At 41.4% G+C, this 22,799-nt stretch overlaps 3 protein-coding genes across 3 annotated transcripts; 1 reads left to right on the top strand and 2 right to left on the bottom strand.

The window, feature by feature from the left end:
- Positions 1-1,317: 1,317 nt before the first annotated feature.
- Positions 1,318-10,853, bottom strand: LOC134287871 (uncharacterized). Its single transcript, XM_062851003.1, has 3 exons — positions 10,589-10,853; positions 2,459-3,281; positions 1,318-2,089 (listed from the first exon to the last, which is right to left on the bottom strand). The coding sequence occupies exons 1-3, from the start codon at positions 10,734-10,736 to the stop codon at positions 1,540-1,542; spliced, it is 1,521 nt and encodes a 506-aa protein (XP_062706987.1). The 5' UTR covers positions 10,737-10,853; the 3' UTR covers positions 1,318-1,539.
- Positions 10,854-11,044: 191 nt separating this feature from the next.
- LOC134287872 (uncharacterized) lies at positions 11,045-12,000 on the top strand. Its single transcript, XM_062851004.1, has 4 exons — positions 11,045-11,201; positions 11,260-11,591; positions 11,651-11,732; positions 11,828-12,000. The coding sequence occupies exons 1-4, from the start codon at positions 11,156-11,158 to the stop codon at positions 11,920-11,922; spliced, it is 555 nt and encodes a 184-aa protein (XP_062706988.1). The 5' UTR covers positions 11,045-11,155; the 3' UTR covers positions 11,923-12,000.
- A 9,782-nt stretch (positions 12,001-21,782) lies between these two features.
- On the bottom strand, positions 21,783-22,696 carry LOC109400287 (peptidyl-prolyl cis-trans isomerase-like 3). The gene is made up of 3 exons (XM_062848400.1): positions 22,545-22,696; positions 22,128-22,483; positions 21,783-22,062 (listed from the first exon to the last, which is right to left on the bottom strand). The coding sequence occupies exons 1-3, from the start codon at positions 22,545-22,547 to the stop codon at positions 21,936-21,938; spliced, it is 486 nt and encodes a 161-aa protein (XP_062704384.1). The 5' UTR covers positions 22,548-22,696; the 3' UTR covers positions 21,783-21,935.
- Positions 22,697-22,799: the final 103 nt, after the last annotated feature.

Genomic DNA, 22,799 nt, shown 5'->3' with positions numbered 1-22,799 from the left:
TATCCGAAATCGGCTCACTGATTCAAAAGATACAACTATAAAAGTGCGGAAATGAGTTAGCTACCATGCGACTCCTTTTCCTTTCATTGCAATATTGTAGCAATGAAAAGTTCGGGAATCAGGACATATACTGACATAGGGGAAATTGCCTATTCTCGGCCGTTTTGTTCTCTTCGTCTTTGGGTTTTTTTTTGAAACCTATTGAGCTCAGAGTTGGTCTCAAATCCTTCCCAACTAAGCTGAATTATATTGCCAAGTTTCAGGCAATTTGGCTGACAAAAACCCCCCATGACGTCACCCTATATAGTTACCTATTTTGAAATCAAAAATGGTTATGATGGAACGCTTATAGCACCACCTAGCGTCTAAAATCTAAAACTTGTCTTCGGTGGTCGGTTCTGCCCAGAAAACTTCAAGATTGTTGAACAATCCCCTATAGATTTCATGGAATTAAACCAAAATATTACTGGAGTGGGTGACAAGAATGTTCAAGTCTATTTTTATAAAAGTCGGATCACCCCACTTTCTTTCTTATCTTCTAGGGACTGGCACGCCAGCTTCTGCTGGTGGAAGATCTCAATGTGTTGATTTGGTCTAGGAAATACTAAATAATATAGAATTATTCCTGATTTATAACGACCGGTCATGTCTTTTCACTAACGAAAGCATTTAATTAAGGCCTATCCAAACTTCAACTTCAGGTATTTTCTCTTTTCAACAACAATTTGTTTTGAGGTGGTTTTTGAAGAAACTTTCGAATTATAACGGTTTAAATAAGCCACCATTTGACCAAAATCGGGGGGTTTGCAAAAATTGTTGTGATCGAACTAACGGGGGGTCCATCAATTCAAGTAATCGATTGGATTTTCCTTACTTTTTTAGCGAAGACTTTCAGAAAATCGCCACCTTAAACATTTTTGAAGACATGGTGTAAATAGTGGGCCGGTCTCAGCGAGAGTTACCCACATCTATCGTCGCGAAGACTTTCAGGAGATCACCACCTAAAACAGTTTTAAAGACACGGCGTAAATGGGAGGCCGACTTCCTCTAGAACTATACAACACGCATCTTGAAAATTTGAGGTATGGCTGCGTTTTATCATCACCTTTAACACATAAGAGCAGAGTAAGTAAGTAACTTATCATAGACTGATAAACCCATTATAAAACTTGTGAAATGTCTTTTTTCTTTTTTTTTGTTAAAGGTTGATTGCACCCGTTGAGGTTCAGTTTTCTATAGGTAGGTAACTCAGTAGAATCATTGAAGCATCAAGTAAGTAGGATTTCGGATCGAGAAAACAAGCCTAACCACAACCAATACTGTACCAACGCGTAAACTAGTTGTATATTCAATAATAAATGTTACTTTTGTTACAATTGAACCCCCCAGATATTGATACACGATTTCAACTTAGAAAACGAAACAATTTTAAACGCATACTTACTATAACTTGTTTCAATGTACCAAATCGAGGCAAATGGCCCACCGACGGACTTCCGAGAAATTCACTGGGTCACCGGTTGATTAGCAGTTCTTCGTCTAATAATCGTCTCCGCGTGAAACGACTTCCTTGCAGGTTGGACGCAGCATGATCGTGTGCTCGTACTGTGCAGTGTAGCAACCCTTGACGTCGCACAGCGGCGGATAAGCTTCGACCACTCCCTTATCGCAGAGATCCTTCAGGGCCATCTGGTACTTGGTGGCGCCAGCTCGGTCCAACCAACGCTTGCAGAAGGCCAACGTGCCAAAGTTTTTGTTGATCAACCCTAGCAGCTGCTTCGACGACTGCAGACGCAACGGGACGAATGGCGTGTCGAAGTTCTTCATATAGTGCGAACAATCCATATCATCATGCACCATACCGCGCCCAGTCGAACCGAACGTTTCGATGGCGTAGAATTCGTTCTCCTCCATGCGGGTCGTTTCGCCACCCTTCACGATCGGAACAGTCTTGCCGGAGTGGATGCGATACGGGCTGATCGAGTGCCCGTTCAGGTTGCGGATACTCTTCACCTGGTAGGTTTTGCCGTCCAAATCGACCTCGTAAGATTCCATGACCTCCTGGATGGCGGCCCCAATGTCGCATAGCCTATCGCAAAAAAAAAACAAATAAATAAATTAGGGGAATATATTTTGAGATGTGGGATATCGTTGATTAATTATTAATTACCATTAATGTTCTCTCATTTATATACAAGTACTGGATCATCTTAGAACATAACGAGCTAGCTTATTTGGGAAATTTTTCATATGTTCACGGTGCCTATTTTTAAGGTTGAATGATCAGTTCTAGGTACAATGTTTCTAATCAACGTGAAAATTTGAGAGTTACGCTTAAACGTAGGAAGTACCATCATATTTCCAAAAATAAATAAATGATAAGTTTGATAGACTCAAAAAATAAAATAAAATGAAGAGTAGATTGGAAAGCCGTAAATGTACTTGTCAACGTTCGTACCTGACATCAATTCCAGCTTCCCGTATTCCGGTATTGGTGGCATCTTTGACGGCTTCCAGCAGTTTATCGTACTTTGAATTGAACGAAAGAGTAAACGCGCAGTCGATAATACGTCCCTTGATGTGAGTTCCGAAATCGATTTTCGTCACATCATCGTACTGAAGCACCGTAGGATCTCCGGCATTGGGGGTGTAGTGAGCAGCACAATGGTTTCTCGAACATCCCGTTGGGAAGGCCAACCCAGCCTCCAGCCCCTTCTCACCAATCAGTCTTCGTGCGGTGGTTTCCAACTCCTCGCAAATTTCGATCATCGTCATACCGGGCTTGATCCATTTCTGCATGTACTGCCTGGTCTGCCGGTGAGCTTCTGCAGCCAGACGGAGCTCATTGTAGATGTCCAAGTGCATCCGGTCTAGGGCTCGTTTCTCCTCACTGGTGAAGCGGTCCTTCGCCGTGGTCGAGTCCGGATACTGCATAATTTCACCTTCCGGGTATTTTCCATCCTTGAACTGTTCCACAATGGGAACGGACGGTGCCACTAGCTTTCCGCCCGCAGCGCCCGATCCCTTCTTCTTGTTACGCTTCTTTTTCTTCTTCTTTGCTGCGTCGGCTCCTCCCTCGCCGGGAGCACCGTCATCTTCATCTTCATCGTCATCAGCTGGTTCCTCTACCTTCTGTTGCTGTTTCTTGGCCTTTTCGGCTTCCTTTGCAGCGGCTTTCTCCGCTGCTTTGGCGGCCTTCTCTACTTCTTTAGCGGCCTTCTCGGCTGCTTCCTTTTCCGCAGCAGCTTCCCTTAGAACGGCAGCCTCAGCTTTCTCGGCAGCTGTGAAATGAGAAAAACGTTTGAAGATTTAACATGTGACAGACCTCCACAGAAAAATGCCATAACATTTGTACATTCTTTCACATTACCGAGATTGCCTGTGCAAATCTTGGTTTTACAAGGGTTCAAATTCATTTGCGAAAATGGGGTCTCGGGCTATAACTATGGGTCGCGGGCTGATATATGGTGGGTCGCGAAGGCTTGGGCGATATTGTTATAAATGTCTTAATCATCTTATGTCAGCTAGCCATTGTGTAATGTACAAGTACTCCCTTGGAGGATCGACAGAGATATTTATAGAACTGGAAGTTTCTCCTTAACCTTCCGTAACTCGCGCGGTTGACTACCTGCGTCAGCACCACACTAATGCTGAGTACAAAAAGCGAGATTTTTTCAACGTGTTGTACAAAATACAACAGCGCGATCGCTCGAGGGTTAATACTATTCAAGATATTGTATTGTAAGCCTTAGTCTGGAATACATTGAATTTTGGCTATACTGTCTGTGTTCTGAAATCGGTTCTGAAGTTATGAATTTACAATCAAAAGCATTTGTGTTGTTACTTGCAATTTGCATTGTAAGTTAGATATTTACACACCCAATTCAGCAGTTAAAATATAAAAAAGTAAAAAATCTAAAATAAGCGAAAAAAATTACTAAACTTCGACAAGAAACCTTACCTTTTTTTTTTTATTTCTTTTTTTTATTGCGGGATTTTCTGCCGTAGGCAGGTTCATCCCGGACAAGAAACCTTACCTTTACCGAACTTAAGTAAAGCTTAACTTCGGTAAAATTCTGCTGAATGTCGATAATCTTAACATTCACAGAAATTAGAACAATTGAAAAGTGATTTATGTATAAATAAGGGCCGATTTCTTCACCTCGGCTTAACCGGTAAGCCAGGCTTACCCATACAGTTAAACCTGGCTTAACGCTTAAGCCAAGGTGAAGAAATCGCCCCTAAGACACATTCTACGGGCTCCGTATCATCAACTCATTTTTCAAAGTTTAAATTTGACATATTTCACATTTTTATAACATTCTACATTACTCTTGTCGTCCAAAAATAAATTCAACATGATATTAATGTAACCATCAATATTTATTGAACGACGGTTAAGATTAACAATAAAATCATGATTTTAAGGCATTTAGCCATACTATTCATCAAAGCTGTCGTGTTTTAAACATCAACGCACTGATTTTTCTAAAGTTTTCCATGATTAACAGATAAATATATGTAGATTTTTTAGCAAACAAAGATTTTTAATTGTAATACCTCTGAGGTATGGCTGGTCAAAGTATAGGTTTTTTAAGCGTTGTAACGTCACGGAAAAGCAACCTTTATGAAATTTATTCAAATTCGGAACAATTTTCAAATATAAAATTTTGTATGGTCTTTATACTCCAGAATATCTTTCAAATGAGACAAAAAAAAACTAAATCGGTTCACTGACGCCTGAGTTCCACCTGGTTGAAGTTCACGTTGTAACGTCACGAAAAAAAGTTTTGTGGAAAAGAGCAAATTTCTCTGGCTTGAATGGCTCCTGCAGTGGACAAAGGTAGTTCTATATTCAAAACTATTTCTTTCTCGTTGTGTATGAGCCCTTTTCAAGGTGTCATTCATACATTGCGTACCATTAGAACTCGTTCATAAACTAAGTAGACTCCTGAGAGACGGGAGATGTGATGTTTGGACAAAATCTACGCTCTATACAAATTCCAAAAATTGTGCAAATTGTAATTGTACTGCGATCTTGTAAAAAAAATAAATTGTAATCAAATGCCGCTCAAACCGATAATTTCTATGATATCAGAACCAAACAGACGAAACACTGACAAAATTACCATTTCATATATCTCAGAGTATTGATAATTTTGAGAGTTGGTGTTTTCAGCAAAGTTGTTAGGTTGGTCATGGCACAAATTTCCCAAATGGAGGAGAACGTGCTTCTGGAGACGACCTACTGATAGGTTGATCAAAGACTCACAGTTGATGGATAGTTTGGTTTAAAGTTCCACCAAAAAGCGGCGCTAGAGAACTTACAAATTTTAAGTTTCATATATCTCAAGACCCCGATCAATTAGAAAGATGGTTTCTTCGGCAAAATTGTTTGGATTGTGTTGATTTACCATTAGATGCGGGATTTTGCTACTAGAAGACGCTAGTTTCCATTTTGCAAAAGCTGGCAAATGATTACAATTTCTCAAAAAGAATTCTACAAGCTGGAACTTGTTCCAAGATTTAAGAGTTAATAGAACGACAGTCAAAAAAGATGTGAAGCTAATGCGGAACAGTTCGCTTGATTGCATAACTCGTAGGCGGTATCTAATAGATTGACACTGTGCTGTGAAAGTTAGAATAAAGGGAAACGGCTTTTTCAACCGTTTCTGGTTTTAGCGATTGCTATGAACATATGAATATACATGAGTTGTATAAGGTACACCGGGGCAAGTTGAAACGGGTGGGGTTTCTTAACAAATTCGATGAGATTGATGATTTTGCCCAATTGTTTGGGTATTTTTTCATCAAATACATTTATTATTTATCCTCCCCCTCTTGACAAGTCAACCAGTAAAGTGACAAAAGAAGAAAATGAAATTTGTTCCAGCCTAAATTTTATTGAAATCTATCTCAAAACTTCGCGTTTCATCTTGCCCCACCCGTTTCAACTTGCCCCGGTGTACCTTATGTAGAGTGGAGAGTATGGAGAAAGTAGATAGAAAATAAGAGGAATGAGACGGGTCAGGGATTGAACCCAGTACGTTGCATTCATAACAATATTTTTGGGTTGCTATAATAATTCGACAATGATTTTTCATAAGGGCCTAACTGACTTGATCGATTTCTCTTCATCGACTCTCTCTTTCGCTAATAACTTGATCAAAACAAACAAAATCGTTATTCTTTTTGTTTCTATAGCAACATTTAGTTGTCTTTTTCGCATTTCAACCAAAAAATATTTGGAAAACTCAATACACATTCTGTGATAATACAAAGAGAGGATCGATGAAGAGAACTAGAAAATGTCAGTCAGGCCCAAATGAAAAATCAGTGTCGAATTGTTGGCATTACAACTGCTTATAGTGGTTTCGCAGCGCGGCGTCACGAACACTAATGCAAATCTACTGGTTGAAAATATGCCCATTTGATTTTGCCGGGAACAGCTGATTTTTGTTTACTATTTTCAACCAGTAACTCAGGTAGTGTTCGTGTAATGCAACGTGTACGTACACGCTGCACCACTAAAAGCAGAAACCACTACACTGATAAAATTGCAAAGTTAATTAAAGTTTATGTAACTGGCGCCCTTGAAATTCATAAGACATATCAAGGATTATTTTTATGTGTGCGAATTTAAACTGTATGTCGAGGTTTTTCAACTTTATGTTTGCGCAAACATAAACATTATAAGGATCTTCGTTATAGTTAAAAATTATAGAAGTTCACTTATAATTATCATGTTTGGCTTAGTCAGTGATTCAAAAAGTTTCCAACGGTCGTAATGGATATCATCAGCCAAATATTCGGCGTTATAATAACATCTTAACTTCAAAGAAGATATCGAAGGCTGACTCGGCTACAGCCCACCAGAAAGGTAAGTAAAGTGTGATAATAGTGAATAATTTGCAATCATGACTTTGTCTTTTTCACGGGAAAAACAAACCCCCAGGAAGCACGGTAACACTTAGGAGCCAGCAGGAGCGCGTCAATCCTCCGGATAAAGTTCGCATCAACTCCTTCGACACCCCCGCATTCATCATTCATTTGCGTTTCCTTCAACTTCCGGAACTTTTACACCGTGTCCAATAAGTTCTCATACAAAATCAAATTCAATTCATTTCACATCTGTAAGTAAGATGTTCAAAGTAAATTTATTTATTGATAGGCCAACTAACACACATCAAATACAGCATATGTTTTGGAACTAACTGTCCTTTATCCTTCTCTGCTGATCGCTTATGTGTCGTAAGTCCATTTCAGTTGGCGCGCACGCCAATTCATTGGTATTTCGTCGTATTTTAACGAGTAATGGTTTTAAGTTAAAACAAATTAGGTTCCTGTCCTCTCCATTGCTAGTAGCAACTATGACCAGAAGAGAAAATATATGAGATCCTGCCTTGGTAAAGCACGAAGCCGTTTTATTTTGTACAAAATAAAACGTAAATTAAACAAAAATGAAAATTTATCTATTTTAATGAGATTTGTTGTGTTTAAGAAGCATGCGTGCATCTTATCTGGTTGATTCACATTATTCTCACTTTTAAAACATGCTTCTATTCCTAATGAGGTAAATTTTGTCCAAAATTTAGGTTTTATGATGTTTATCTTTGATATAACCGATATTTTCGTGAAAATTGGCCAAAGTTGAGCTTACTTGCCAATATCTTACCATATCATCACTAAAACTATATTGTTTAAGCCTTAGTGTATCCATTTAGTACATAACTTGAGATACAAACTCAAAATGTATCCTTATGGACTCTTTTTCGCTACCGTAGAATGAAAAACTTTTCGAACATTTTTCATGCGTGCCGAAGAAATCGAATTTCAGAAAACGGAAGTGTACTGCTAGGCTTATAAAAACAAATAGAAAATTAAGTTATTCTAAACCGTATGCTTTATTCAATCAGTATTATGTGGCCTTTCGATACATGTGTTCACTTTGAAAATATAAATCACATATGTGAAATAAAATAACATTTTCTAAATTTGTATTTTGTATGAGAACTTATTGGACACGGTGTAAAGCATCGCTGCTGCCTTGGGGGATGAGCGTACAGGAATGGAACCCGGCGGCCGTGGGAACTGCATGTTCGTTGAATAAGGAATTATCTGCAGTGACCAAGGCAGTTGCTAGGGCAATTACGTAAACACCAGCTGCATCATCGGCTGACAAATTCATCTCGGGCAGAGCCAGTCCGTTTTGGGGTAACGAAGCGACGTCAACAAGAACAGAGGATCGATGGCCAGCAAACCATTTCAGTGCCCGAGACAAAAATTTTCGCTGACCAGACGACCAATCCCACAGAGGCAAAGGAAAGATAAATGTGTACAATTGTGCGTATAACTTAGTTCCGCTCTAGGTTCCAATAAATAATAATCGATGTTTTGATGAAATTACTTGTTTTTATTTGCTTATGGCTTGAATAATGATTTTTATAGGAAGTTTACCAATAATTGTTATATACCACCTATGTATAAATGTTAAAACCCTCAAACATAAATTTTATTTATCACATTAATGAATTTCATTCAATTTCATACATAGGGTAATTGAACCGATCATGGAGGAGTTAAGCACTGGGTTCATGCTTAAACCACAATTGTATCGCCCCAAGCAAATTTTTTACTTGGATTGAATTGAAAATAATAAAATCTATCCTTTATCTACGGGAAAATAACGAAATATTGCCACTTTGAGGTTGTTATGAGCATTTTATTCGTTTTTATCTAAAAGAACAATGTGTTCCTATGTTGCGGTATTTGTTCCTAATGTTGCAGTATCCCATTGAAATCATATGGGATACCGCAACATTAGGAACACTACCGCAACAATAGGAACACAGCAGCAAACATATTAAGGAAAATATTTTTTTTGAATAGGTTTTTGGGAAAATCTTAACCAAACAAATGGTGCAATCTCATAATTTAGGCACAATACATCTATTAAAAATACCTTTTGGTAACATTTCAGTCGAAAAAGTGCTCAATTGGGTTTTTAAATTAAGACAAATATATTGATTTTTCGATTTTATACGAAAGAGCACCTTTTTCTGAGCCACTATGATTTTTTTCAGATTTTTAGAAACTTGTTTTGGTACCTAAAATCAATTTCAAAGAAATTTTTTGAAATCACCTTTTGACAGCTGGGCAACTGTTTGACAGCTCCGCCCAGTACAAACTGCGACGAGGGGTGATTCGACAAATCGCTCCCATACAAACTTCAAATTGATTTTTAAATAGGTTCCCGCGCTCCGAAATTCATGAAAATTTGGATTTCGGCTCAGTTTGACATGCAGATTCAGAATATCGAACTATCTCAACACCGTTAAAGAAGCCAATTGGCCATTACCGCAACAATAGGTACTACCACAACGATGGGAACAATTACCCTAACTTTCATTTGTGGGAAATTTTATAGAATTTATGTTTCCGAACATACTTTTTAAAAGTGATCTCAAATTGCAAAAAAAAATATGTAGTTTCACACTTAATAGTTAAACGGAAAATATCTTCAGTGTATATGTTCATCAATGAATTAAATGCTTTGACTGTTTTCCTACTCTCCGCATCGACCAATGTGGCGCTAGCTTCTATGCGCGAAAGATCGCTAAAAGTAAATCGCAAAAATATTGTATGGCGAATAGCACCTAATGGCGTATTTCTCGAAGTGAAACACATTATTCGAAAAAATATTTGGTAGCGGTTGTGCACAATGATGACCGGTTTGGTGCCTACCAAATATTTTTTCGGTAAAAGCTTTTCATTTCGAGAAATTCGAGTTTAGATGCTTTTCGCCATACAAAATAAAATGATTTTACTCCTGTTGAGCAACATTGAACGCACTCCCTGCCGGTAATCCATTATTTTCCCTTCTAATGGGTACACACTTAGATTCAGATGTTCCAGCTCAGTAATTTTTTCACTGAGTTCAGTATTTTTTCCATCTTTTTACTGAGTTTTCAACAGCAGATTTATTTCGGTACACTCGGTAATCGTATTTACCGTTCACCAGTAACGATATTTACCGTGCTTCAGTAACTTTTGACAGTTTGTGAGCTGAGCTCGGTAACTCATTTACAGAATATCCGCAAAATAAATAACCGAGCGTACCGAGTTAAATCTGCTGTTGAGAACTCAGTAAAAAGATGGGAAAAATACCGAGCTGATCTTAGTGTGTAGTACGCAGATCGCAAGAAATTTCTTGGCCTATCTCGATGCGTGGAAAATTCACGCAAGGTATTTATCGCTCAAGAAATGAGAAAGCGTCGCTTCATTCCAGATTGTAATTATAATTTATTAATTATACGAAAGCCTGGCAGTTATTAAACTATAAATCAGGTCAAGGTAAGATTACTTGAGCGATTCCGTCTGAAGTGCATACCTCCCATTATGGGGTGCGTGTTACCCTGATCTCTCTTACCCCTTGAATAAGTACATATCTCAGGAAGCTGGTTGATGCGCTTTCCCTGCCTTTCACCCATTCCACCCCCCATTATTGACGGATGTTGTTTAGGTTTAGATTTGCATCCTTCCCCATCAACCCCCAGACAAAACCGCACACAATCTTTTTGTTACTCACCGGTCTTCTTCGGCTTTTTAGGCTTCTTCTTTTTCTTCTTCTCGTCTGAAACGTTTTCGTCGGCATTTTCATCGTTGATTTCCTCCTTTTCCGCTTCGTTGACCAGGTTTTCCTGCACTTCCACGGGTTTCGTTTCGACCGCCGCCATTTTTCACCGTGAAAAATTAGATTTTCCCGTCCGTTTTACACCCCGCAGGCTGATATTTTTGGTTGCTTCAGGAAGAAAGGTGCCTTCACAAAAAAATCGTCGACCGACTCGCGCTCACGCCGCAAAAAATGCGTGCATGTGCTGTGAAGAGGTGACAGTCGCTGTCAGTGTCAAGCGCGAGAAGTGAAGTGCTCGAGCTGCTCGACTAGAGAATCGTAAATAAGTCTGTGCCGACTACCGGCTCTTATTTTTTGCGTGTAGTAACTCAAGAGTGCTGTTTGTTTTTCTTGCGTGCTGGCTGTCAAAAGTGCGTCTCAAGGATCAAAACAAATTGAATTTTTTGAAAATAAAACTCCAAATTGTTTCATTTTAATATAAAATATTGTAATTCCGCTCTACTAAAAAGTCTACGGAGTAATATGTCGTCAAGTTTACAAAGTGCATATTTTGGGCAAGATGAAATTGGTGAGTATATCGTATACAGAACGACTCAGTCGAGGCTCACCTCACGAATCTCTCACAGATGGACTAAACTCCGACGACTCGGGGGCGGAACACCTGCATAAAGTCGGCGTCCCGCTTCGTGAGCAGGATCGATTTCTCCCAATAGCCAACATTACCAAAATTATGAAGAAAGGAATCCCTTCCAACGGAAAGATTGCCAAGGATGCTCGCGAATGTGTTCAGGAGTGCGTTTCGGAATTTATTTCGTTCATTACCTCGGAAGCCAGCGAACGGTGCCACTTGGAGAAGCGGAAGACCATCAATGGAGAGGACATCCTGTGTGCCATGTACACCTTGGGCTTCGATAACTACTGCGAACCTTTGAAGCTGTACCTCACCAAGTATCGAGATGTAAGATTCACTGTTCCACAGTTTATATGGTTTATCAAATAAAATTGCACCTTTTTCAGAGCATTAAAGCCGAGAGGTCCAGTCCCGAACAGACGCCGGAACATCAGCAGCAATACGAAACGATCGATCAGGACTTTCGCTGTGAGTTGTGAAAGATGTAGACTTGGGCAATGTTTGATCACATATGCTTTGTTAGTAACTAGAACATGTTTTAAAGGTGTGTTTAATTTTTTCAGCAATCCAACCATCAAATTCGAATGTAGCGGTTTCCGGGAACGTAATTTATCAAGGATCGGATGGAGGTTATTACTTGAAAAGTAATAATTTTTAAGCTGTGTATATTTTGAAGTTAGGGTAAGTTTTTTTATCAATTTTATTGAGTTGTATAAATGTTCTGTGGCGAGCAAAAGTTGCAGCTTATTGGTCCGAAATCCGACAATATAGCATAGTTTAGTCGATTACACATCCTTGGGTAGCTGCTGACTGCTGTTAGAGACGTTTAATGCGTTACAAAAGTAACCTTGGGAGCCAGATATACTTTTTATCGTACGATTTTTTTTGTTTATTGGGGATGGTAGTCAATGAGTCCTAACGATCAGCGGAATGGGACAGAAATGTTGATTAGTTAATTTACTTATGTCGTTTTCGTTTTTGCGGCGGTGCTACACCGCTTCGTGCTACACTTTCCACCACAAAAACGAACGTTTTCGGCGCAGTTGCATTGGTGTGTGTGAATAAAAACCAAAATATTTACAATTTTGCGAACGCTGATTGGTTAACGCGGTGTACACCTGCTACACTCCCGATTTTCTGAGTGCTGCACTATCTTGAGCGGTGCAGAAAAAGTGCTACACCGGTGCAGCACGAAAATCAACAATGAACATTTTCGGTGCAAAAGTGCTGCACCGGTGTAACACCACCGCAAAAACGAAAACGACATTAATTTACCCATCATCATTGATAATAGAGCTACTAGGTATTTACAATTGTAAAAAGTTGGGTCGGCCATATTGATTTTGGCCGCCATCTTGGATTTTTATACCAAAACATTTTTTTTACTATGATGGCAACCACCGGTTTTCAAAATTTTTACATCAATTGAAAGCCATACCATGGTCCTCTGCACGAATTTTTGCTGGCCTGCTTCCTCTCACACGAAACTTTATTGGAGTAGGTAGGCAGTAAAACGAACTACTCTGTGCAGTGGTAGAAACAGAAGTGAAAATTTTTTATTTGAATTTAAATCTAGGCTACTACGATTGGCGTTCGGTCTGAACGCCTGCTATAATTATAGTATCTCTAACACTCCTCCTCGGGCAGATCCGGACGGATTCCTATTGCCAATCGTAATCGCTCCAGACGAACCCGTTGCAGTGGCTTCGTCATCAAATCGGCCAACATTGATTCCGTCGGACAGTACTGCAGTCTAATTTCACCTTTTTCTTGCAGGTCCCGTACAAAGAAGAACTTTGTGTCGATGTGCTTGCTACGTCTTTCGATGCGATCACTTTCGACCAGTTTGATGCAACTTTGGTTGTCCTCGAACACGGGGACCGATTCCTTCGTTGCTTCACCGATCTCCTCCAGCAGCCGTTTGGTCCAGACTAACTCTTGACACCCTTCAGCGAGTGCCACGAACTCAGCTTCGGTCGAACTCAACGCAACGCACGTTTGCTTTCTTGAGCACCACGAGATTGGTCCTCCGCCGAACCGAAGAATCATGCCGGAATTCGATTTCCTATCGCGAGCATTACCGGCCCAGTCTGCGTCAACGAACATTTGCAAACCTTCACTGGAGGCTCCGAGCTGCAGCTTATGGTTGCTGGTGGCATTCAAGTAGCGCAGAATCCTCTTGGCCTCGGCCCAGTCTTGCGCATTTGGGCAGCTGGATTTTTGCGCCAGAATGGACACGCTTACGGAAATGTCGGGCCGCGTGTGTACAGCTACATACAGGAGACCACCAATCAAGCTCATGTAGTCGTGGTTGTTCGGCAGCTGATCCATCTCCTCCTTCTTCTGTAGGTAGCTCGGATCGAGCGGCACCTTCGAGGGTTTCGCCTGCTCCATGCCAAACCGTTCAACTATCGCGTGGATATACGATTCCTGGTTGAGCTTGAACCCGGATGCGCTTCTCTCGACTTGTACGCCAAGAAAGTGACTGATGTCTCCGAGGTCCGCTACGGAAAACTGTTGTTGAAGCATCTTCAAGATGGACTGGAATTCCTTCGCCGTCTGCGTTACGATGATCATGTCATCGACGTATATTAGAATATACGCTACCGAACCATTAGTACGCCGCACGTACAAACACGGATCCGATTCGGTCGGCTGGAATCCCATGGACTTGAAAACAGCATCCACTTTACGGTTCCATACGCGCGCTGACTGTTTCAGGCCATACAAACTCCTCCTCAATCGGCAAACCGTCCTCTCGTCCCCGACGTGGTATCCTTCGGGTTGGCGCATGTACACGGTTTCTTCAAGCACACCGTTCAAATACGCCGTTTTGACGTCGACGTGCCTTACGATGGACCCTTTCCGGCTGGCAACGGTCAGCTGTGTCCGAAACGTCGTCTGCTTTGCCACCGGTGCGAAGACTTCGTCGTAGTCCGTCCCGTAGCGCTGCGAAAAGCCTTGAGCGACGATCCTCGCTTTGTGACGTACTACGTTGCCGTTCTCGTCCTGCTTGGTTTTGAATAGAAATCCTCTACATAAGCGCCAGTCACACGGTGCATATATTGATCAATAGTTGGCCGTTTTATGGATGCATTGAATGTATAATATTGTTCAAAAATAGATTGACATCAATCATTCAACTTTTCTCCTATCTTCCGTTTGATCAACCACACAGCAATATTTCCCCTCCATAGCGCATTTTTCTTCAATTTTCTCTACAATATTTCCCCACCTTCAAAATTGTTACATCAATCCTCTCGAAGATTGTTCAAACCTTGGGTCAAATTATTCCATGGATCAATTGATTGGTTCAATATTTCCCCTCCAGATCAACCTATCATTCTTTCAATGCAGCAGCGCGTGAACGAGAGCATCATCATTGCAGAGCATTCTGCCGTGTTGCCGTATTTTTTAAAATTTAAATAAACAGCTATTGAAATATATTATACAAAAAAACTGAATTCAGATGTAATAAATCATCGAACAAAAAAAAACAATTTATGCAGAAGTAATGTAGTAAATTTATGCAAAGTTTATGTAAAGTAATTTATGCAGAGGTAAATGTAATGAACCCAACTATTACAATGCATTAGTGATTATAAACAGTTCACAACATTTTTTGTGCAATCTTCTAACTCGGTTCGTGTCCCACCGAACTTTGCCAAAAATTACTGGTGCACTGGCGGTCTCTAACACCAGTTAATTAATAATTTGCACATTATGGTGGTAACATGCTTAGCTGCGTTACCTATAAATTAGAAATACCCCCTTCTGACAAATAACACCCTTCAGTAGTAATTTTGTGTAATGTCGAAATATAAAGGTAATTCAGCAAGACGGCACCACAGACAAACAGACATATTACTTAGAAGAAAATTGCTTCAAAAACATCGTTTGGCATCTCACTAGCACCCTCTATAATGGTCAATCCGAAGCATTCATTTGCAGGTGTTGTTTCCCTCGCCTCGATGTAACAATTTTGCAGGTGATGATTCCCCCGTGCCGTCATCCATTCATAAAACATAAATGAAGGTTCACGATTGAGTCATTTTATGTAAACATTGATCGGCGTCGCGTTCATTTCTCTTCAAAATTGAGAGGTGATGTAGGCACAGCAACGCCACCATGACAGATGCGAGCACAGTCCGAACCACACTTTATTTTCAAAATGACCGTTAAATCGTGCGATGATTGTGATTTGAGTAGTATGTCTGTTTGTCTGTGACGGCACTGAAGGTGTTTCGAGTCCCATCCCATGGGCTGTCCAAAAACTTTTCGTAATAAAAAAATATGTAAAATGTTTGATTATGTAAAAATGGTTAGAAGAAAAATTAATATGAATAGAAAATTCATTAAAAAACATAGATAAAAATGTGACAGAAATGCATTGCATACATTATCTTCCGCATTATTGGCTTTGGGATTGGTAGGACTGAAAATCAACCGCACACCCACCGACGACGCATTGATTCAATAAAAGGCTTTGCTTTGCTAGCTGTGCACGTATGATAAGCATGCACGGATACTTGTTTTTTTTCTCTTTATGCATTAACTTCTCTCATACTGCCGGGAGATTTTCTCTCTGCTCGAGCCTCGGCTTGATCTATCTCTCTGGAAAGGGGTAATGTCGAAGATATTGGATTGATACTTGGTTTGATCCTCGTGATTTCATCAATAATCCTTGAGAAAGAAATAATTGATGGAATGGTGAAATAAAGGAAACAAGAAAGCGCTGCCAAATAAACATTTTCAAGCACAAGTTGCGCATCGTAAATTTTCATAAGATTATTTAGGAATAATGTTTAATATTTAATATTGGTTCATTATGTTTTATATCACATCTTTAATTTCCACTAACGTATATGCGATTTTCTAGTGCCTTTAGTATAAAATGCTAGAAAACTCAGTATATTTTCGACAGCTTTGTTCTTTTCGTCATGGGGTGTTATCTAAAGTCTGATAAACTGAAAGTTGGCGTTACATCTTTGCCAATCAAACTAAGTTTCAAGATATTTGGACGACAAAAAATTCTTATGGCAAAGAGAGAAGCACTGCCAATAATACACAAAGTCACTCTCAAGGCATATAATTTAATCATAGTTCAGTAATCAATCTAGCTATAGATAAACCTGTTAATAACGGATAAAGCAAACATTTTCAATTATAGTCGAAACAAACAAATCAATATGGCAATAACCTCTTATCAGCCTTTGTTTTCCAAACCTCTACTGCTTTACATATTTACTATGACATTAGCATAAATCAAAACTTGTTCGAACCTAATTATTATTTATTTATTTATTCATTTATTTTTAACTTTAAATTTTGTAAGAGGGAAAAGCCCCTTTGAGTGATTTCCAAATTTACATGTTGAAGTTCGAACCTAACTGTTAATACTTATTGTTTAAGCTCCATTTTGTATGAAGTATTTTGGTTCACCGGTAGAAGTTCATAACTTGTGTTAGAAATTAAAAAAACATCAACCTTCTCAAGAAATTAGGAAAAATGATGAATTAGTAAATAGATCCACTATTTACCAATTTATCATACTTATCCGAGAGATTGGGTTCAATAAATAAGAGTTTATGAATGCTTACAAAAAATCGAATATGACGTGGTAAATAACCAAAATTATCAAAACATTATTTTTTCATAATCATTAATGGAATTGAATAAGCAAGTGAAATATCGAAATTTGCACTTTTATAATGATCAAGTCTTTATTTTATTTACAATGCAAAAACGTGACACTCTATTTATTTCTAAAAATTTGCTTCCAAAGCATTCCATAAAATTCAATTGAGCTGGCCACCATGAACACCGTAAACCACGCGCTGAATGTTGGTGAATTGCTATCTCTTCCTCACTGATGGAATGGTCTTCGCTCAATCTGCTGACTCTTTTACCCTGCTGGATTGATCGAATAAAACAACTCAAGGGGAAAGTTTGACGGACTTGGATGATCTTGATGGTTTGGTCAAACTGGATGAAAGCGGTGGTTGGATCAATCTTTCGGAGGGGAAATATTGAGGATATGATCACCAGCCTCAATCCTCGCTTTTGCAGGTTGGTCAGTATTTACATCAAGATTCAACATTATCATCCATGTTTTCCTCAATAAAAATGCATGCAATACACTTAGCAATATTTCCATCAAATTATGTTTCTTGATGAAGTTGAAGGAAAGATTGAACCTCTTGGTTGAATCAACTTATTGATAAGTGTAAATGGCACTATAGAGATAAGCGGAAGTTACATATGTCGATTCGGCAACGCTGTTCATTTTGTTTGCATCAGCTGCCAACACTTGCTGCAAAGCTAGATGTTCAAACTTTGTGCGTGACTTCGTAGTGGTTCAAGTTGTTTTGTTTACATTTTCTAATTATGATAGAATTTTTTTTTTCAAAATTTTGAAAAAAATAGCGGAGCAATCGATGAAATCTGAAATTTATTGCAAAGTGTTAAGCTAAACATATCGGCAGAACTAAAGCAAGAAGCAGCAATGAAAGTTTTTTCGAGAAGTGCAGCAACAAAAGTTTCGTCATAAGCTTGAGCTTTTGAAAGCAGAATTAATTAAATTCTATCTTTTTACTAAACTTACATATACCGTCAATTTCTCGATATTAAAAATAAATAATTTTAATTTATTTAGTTCGGATTGCAATACCGTTCAATCGACGCCTTCTTATGAACGATCAGCCTGTTCATTTGGCTCACACTTTGACTGTTCTTTCTGCACGATTGGCTTACAATGGCCGCCTCCGCAGATCTCTATAATGTAGGATTACTAGTTTTGAAGAGCCATTTGCAGCCGACAGCCTTCTTGTCAGCCGGAAGCTGCACCAACTCCCACGTGCCGTTGTCGATCAGCGCCCGAAACTCCTCGTCCATGGCAGATTGCCATAGAGACGCGTCGCCGCTTCGCAGCGCCTCCGTTCGCGTTTGGGGATCACCCGACTTCCTCGCCGGATGTTTGCTGGCCTTCAGTCCTTGTTGCAGACCGCTCCGACCGGCTTGGTCAGACTGTCCTGTAGGAGGGGGAAACGGATAGCCTTTGTTCGGAAATACATAATCTTTGTACTTGCCTGGAATTGCGCGCTCCCGACCGCTGCGCCTCAACACCTGTGACTCCGGTGGATATGAAGATTGTCGCGGTGGGAGCGCCGTAATTGTCACGTCACCCTCAGCACCATCTGAATATTCGCCTGCGCTTGATTCTGCTTGCGAATAGAAATCTTCATCGGATCCAGATGCCTCGTCATCGGGAGTTTCTTCAACTGTAGGCCGCGGTGGTTCAGCCGGTGGATTCGCTTCTATCGGACTGACGTCGAAGTCCAAATTAACGAACGTCCGCACTCGAGTTGGCTTGCTCTCCATGGCGACTGGTTGCGCCCGCGTCCCGGATTGAGACAGTTCGTCCATGAACACTACGTCACGGCTCTTGAAGACGTCCTTCTTCACTGGGTCGTAAAGGCGGTAGGCTTTGGTCAGCTTGTCGAAACCGACCAGGATGCACTCCTTCGATTTCGCGTCCCACTTCTTCCGCTTTTGCTTGGGAACGTGTGCCATCGTCTTCGTGCCGAAAACTCTTACATGGGAAAGATCGGGCTTCCTTCCGCTCCAGGCTTCCTCTGGTGTCAATTCGTGACCTTTGGTAGGGGACCGATTGATCACGTACGTCGCAGCTGCCACCGCTTCCGCCCAGAAGGACTTCGGTAGTTTCGCCTCGAATAGCATGCACCTTGCACGCTCGACGACGGTTCGATTGACACGCTCGGCCAACCCATTTTGCTCCGGTGTGTACTCGGTTGACTTTTGGTGGATGATGCCAGCCTCGGCAAGGCGCTTCTGAAACGATTTATTACAGTATTCCTTACCGTTATCGCTCCTGATGACCTTCAGCTTGGCTCCGGTTTGCTTTTCCGCTAGGGCGCGAAACTGGTCGAATGCGTGTAGCACCTCAGCTTCGGATTTCGTCTCCAGGAAGTAGACGAATATGCGCCGCGTCCAATCGTCCACAAACGACACGTAGTACCGACTTCCACCTAACGAGGTTTCCTCCATGGGTCCGCAAATGTCCGTGTGGACAAGCTCCAATACGCCGGTGGCACGATGACCGCCGCTTGAAAATGGGAGCCGAGTTTGCTTACCCATGGCGCACACCGTGCAGTTTTCCATCGCTGACTCCTTGAATTCGATCCCGGATGCAAGACCGTTCTTCAGAAGCTTCAGACTTCGGACGTTGAGGTGTCCCATTCTCCGATGCCAGACGTCCAAGTTGACTGGCGTAGCTGCGAGCGACAGAGCGGTTTGCTCCTCGGACTCTTCGAAACGAAATAGGCCATTCGTCACATCGTGGGTACCGGTTGCGATGACGTCACCAGCGGGGTCGATTACCTTCACGCCACGATTGCAAAATTGCACCACGTGACCTCGTCGTACGATTTGGCTCACCGACAGCAAATTGTTCGACATCGTTGGGATGAACTTGACGTTGTGCACGTCTATCGGTGGATTTTCCGGGCAACATTTCGGAAAAAGCTTGACGGTGCCGGTCGCAGCAATCTCCATCACACCTTTATCCGCTGCCATGACAACGCCGCTCGCTGGCCTTGGGTCGACCAGCATACTGCGATTCATGGTGAAGTGGTCCGATGCGCCCGAATCGAAAACCCAACCGTCGTTGCTATGGCAACCAGTTGTGTTCAGCACCGTGCAAAATGCCGATCCTTTCCTTGTCTCGCTTCTTACCTGGCATTCCCTCGCAATGTGCCCGTACTTGTGGCAACGTTTGCATTTCGGACCTTTTGACTGCGCAGCTGACCGGGTTTCGGGTACGCCTTGCTTCGGTTTCGCTGGAAATGGTTTCCTCCCAACGAACGCCGTCTTGTCCGATGAGAATTGCACTTCCTGGAGCAGCTTCGTCTTGATGCTGTCGCCGGTGATAGGGGTGCCGGAATTTTCCAGCGCCATTATCATTGGCTTGTACTCCTCCGGAAGGCCAGCCAGTAGAAGGGAACCAATCCACTCCTCGGAAATTTCGAAACCAACGCCTCGAAGGTTATGAGCGGTGGAAATGATTTCCGTTACATACGTGTCCACGTTGCCGCACGCCGAAAGCGTCGTCGTGATGAGCTTCCTGAGTAACGCCACCCGGCGCGTCAGGCCGGTGTCTTCGAACGCTGCCTCAAGCTTCGCCCAAACTTCACGGGCCGTTTTCGCGTCCTTCACGTGCACGTAGTTGATGGGATCCAACAGGAGAATAATCTTCGCACGTGCTCTTCTGCATTTCCTCTCGTCGACCGCCGGTAGCGTCCCATCCACGTCGGGAATCGGCTTGACTGCTTCCCACAGCTCCTCCAGCTCCAGATACGTTTCCACCGCAAACTTCCACGTGGGCCAATTTTCGCGGCCGCTCAGCCGCTCGATGGGGGGAAGGCTTGAAAGGTTCTGGATCTGTTGCGGGGCTTGCGGAACCCGTTCCGCCCGGTGGTCACCAGCTCCGAGAGACATTTTCTTAACTGCTTCTGGAATCTTCTTTTGAAAAAATACTTGGGCCAATAACCTATTGGAGTAGGTAGGCAGTAAAACGAACTACTCTGTGCAGTGGTAGAAACAGAAGTGAAAATTTTTTATTTGAATTTAAATCTAGGCTACTACGATTGGCGTTCGGTCTGAACGCCTGCTATAATTATAGTATCTCTAACAAACTTGACGTTTGAGCGGTGCCGACACCGCTCAAACGTCAAATATCGTGTGAGAGTAAGCAGGCCAGCAAAAATTCGTGCAGTGGACCATACCATTGACGAATACGGCACAGGAAAAAACTAAGCATAAGTAAGCTCAAATCACAGACAAACAGACGTCTCACTCAACCCGCTTCCCATCGTTTCCCTTTTTAACGGGCTATTCTAATATTCAGTAGTTCACATATATCTCGCTCATGGCGTTTTTGCTCCTGTTTGACGTTTGCTCACTACTGCCATCTACTCAGTGGGTTTGTGAAACACAGCGCAATTAGCATTGGGCGATTAGGGGCTGTCCATAAACCACGTGGTCATTTTTTTGGGACTTCTCAACACCCCCCCCCCCCTCCCGCGTGGTCATTAGTCCATACAAAATTTTTTATTCGTCCATACAAAATGGTCTTTGGCCGAACCCCCCCTCATGACCACGTGGTTTATGGACAGCCCCTTATACTTTTGTGACGATGATTTTAATCGTACTTTGTTTCAAGTGATATGTCTGCTTGTCTGTGATCAGAAACTGATCTACAGAAGTCCACAAACCCGCCATCAAGTAGCACATCCGGAATAAAAATTTGCTTAGTCGTATCACCATCATCAAGGTTTGATGTAGGGTGGGGTGGGGCAAGATGGGTCACCTAAGGATGGAGCATCATAACTTTGTAAATACAAATGGAGGGCCCATTAATTTGAACAACCAAACGCATTTCTTAACTTTTTAGCAAGGTCTTTCAGGAAGTCAGTGCCTCAAATATTTTTAAAGACAAGGTGGGTGTAAATACATAGTGGGGCGGTCTCAGCGTGAATTCCGCAGAGCACAGATCTGAAAAACCACATGGCTTTATTATGTTCTTCAACATCAAACATCTGAGATTCTTGGAATCATTTCGGATTTTTAATTCCAATGGAAAAGTTTGTTGCTTCATCCCGCTAGTGGATTGGCGTGAATTGTGACGCTATTTATTTTCTTCTCTACTACTGGCCGATAAGTTTTGGGGTTGACCGTTAATTTCTCTAATTCATCCAGTGCTTCAAATCCGTCGATAACTCTAAAATGAAACAAACTTCCCCGATTAACGTGCGCCCCAAGTTTCGCTCCCACATTCCAACTTACTTCCCAAAGAGTGTGTACTTCAGATCCAACGCCGGTTGCGCGGCATACGTGATAAAGAACTGGCTGGCATTGGTGTTGGGGCCATTGTTGGCCATCGACACCATGCCCCGTTCGTTGTGCTTTAAGCTTTCTTTGAATTCATCCTCGTACTTGCGGCCCCAAATCGACTGACCACCCTTACCGGTTCCGCTGGGATCTCCCGTTTGTACGATGAAACCTTTGATGTTGCGGTGGAAAATGCACCCATTGTAATAATCGCTAGCGCACAGGGCGAGGAAATTCTCGCAATTCTTGGGACAATCCTCACAGAACAGTTCCAGCTTGATGTCTCCAACATCGGTGTGCAGTGTGACGGACTGAAAGTTGAATTGAGTATAATCAACAATCTATATTACGGGATACTTGAAAGAAACATACCATTTTATCAGTTACGAATGTCGGTATTTATGAATTTAAAACAGTTTTAGAATAACTGTATAAAACGTATTTTTAGGTATAAATGAGAATAATAAATAAACAAATTCAAAAGTAAAATCAATCACTGGCACGCTGGCACACAAAACAAAGGTGCACTGCACGCTAAGGTCAGTTTACCTTTTTTCCAAAAAGTGCACAACCGCAAATATGCGTAAATGATACTCAAATATAGGTAAACAAGACTCAAATATGGGT

This window comes from Aedes albopictus, chromosome 2 (genome assembly GCF_035046485.1).
Source record: "Aedes albopictus strain Foshan chromosome 2, AalbF5, whole genome shotgun sequence".
Classification (NCBI taxonomy): domain Eukaryota; kingdom Metazoa; phylum Arthropoda; class Insecta; order Diptera; family Culicidae; genus Aedes; species Aedes albopictus.
This window is presented reverse-complemented; position numbering and strand designations above follow the sequence as displayed.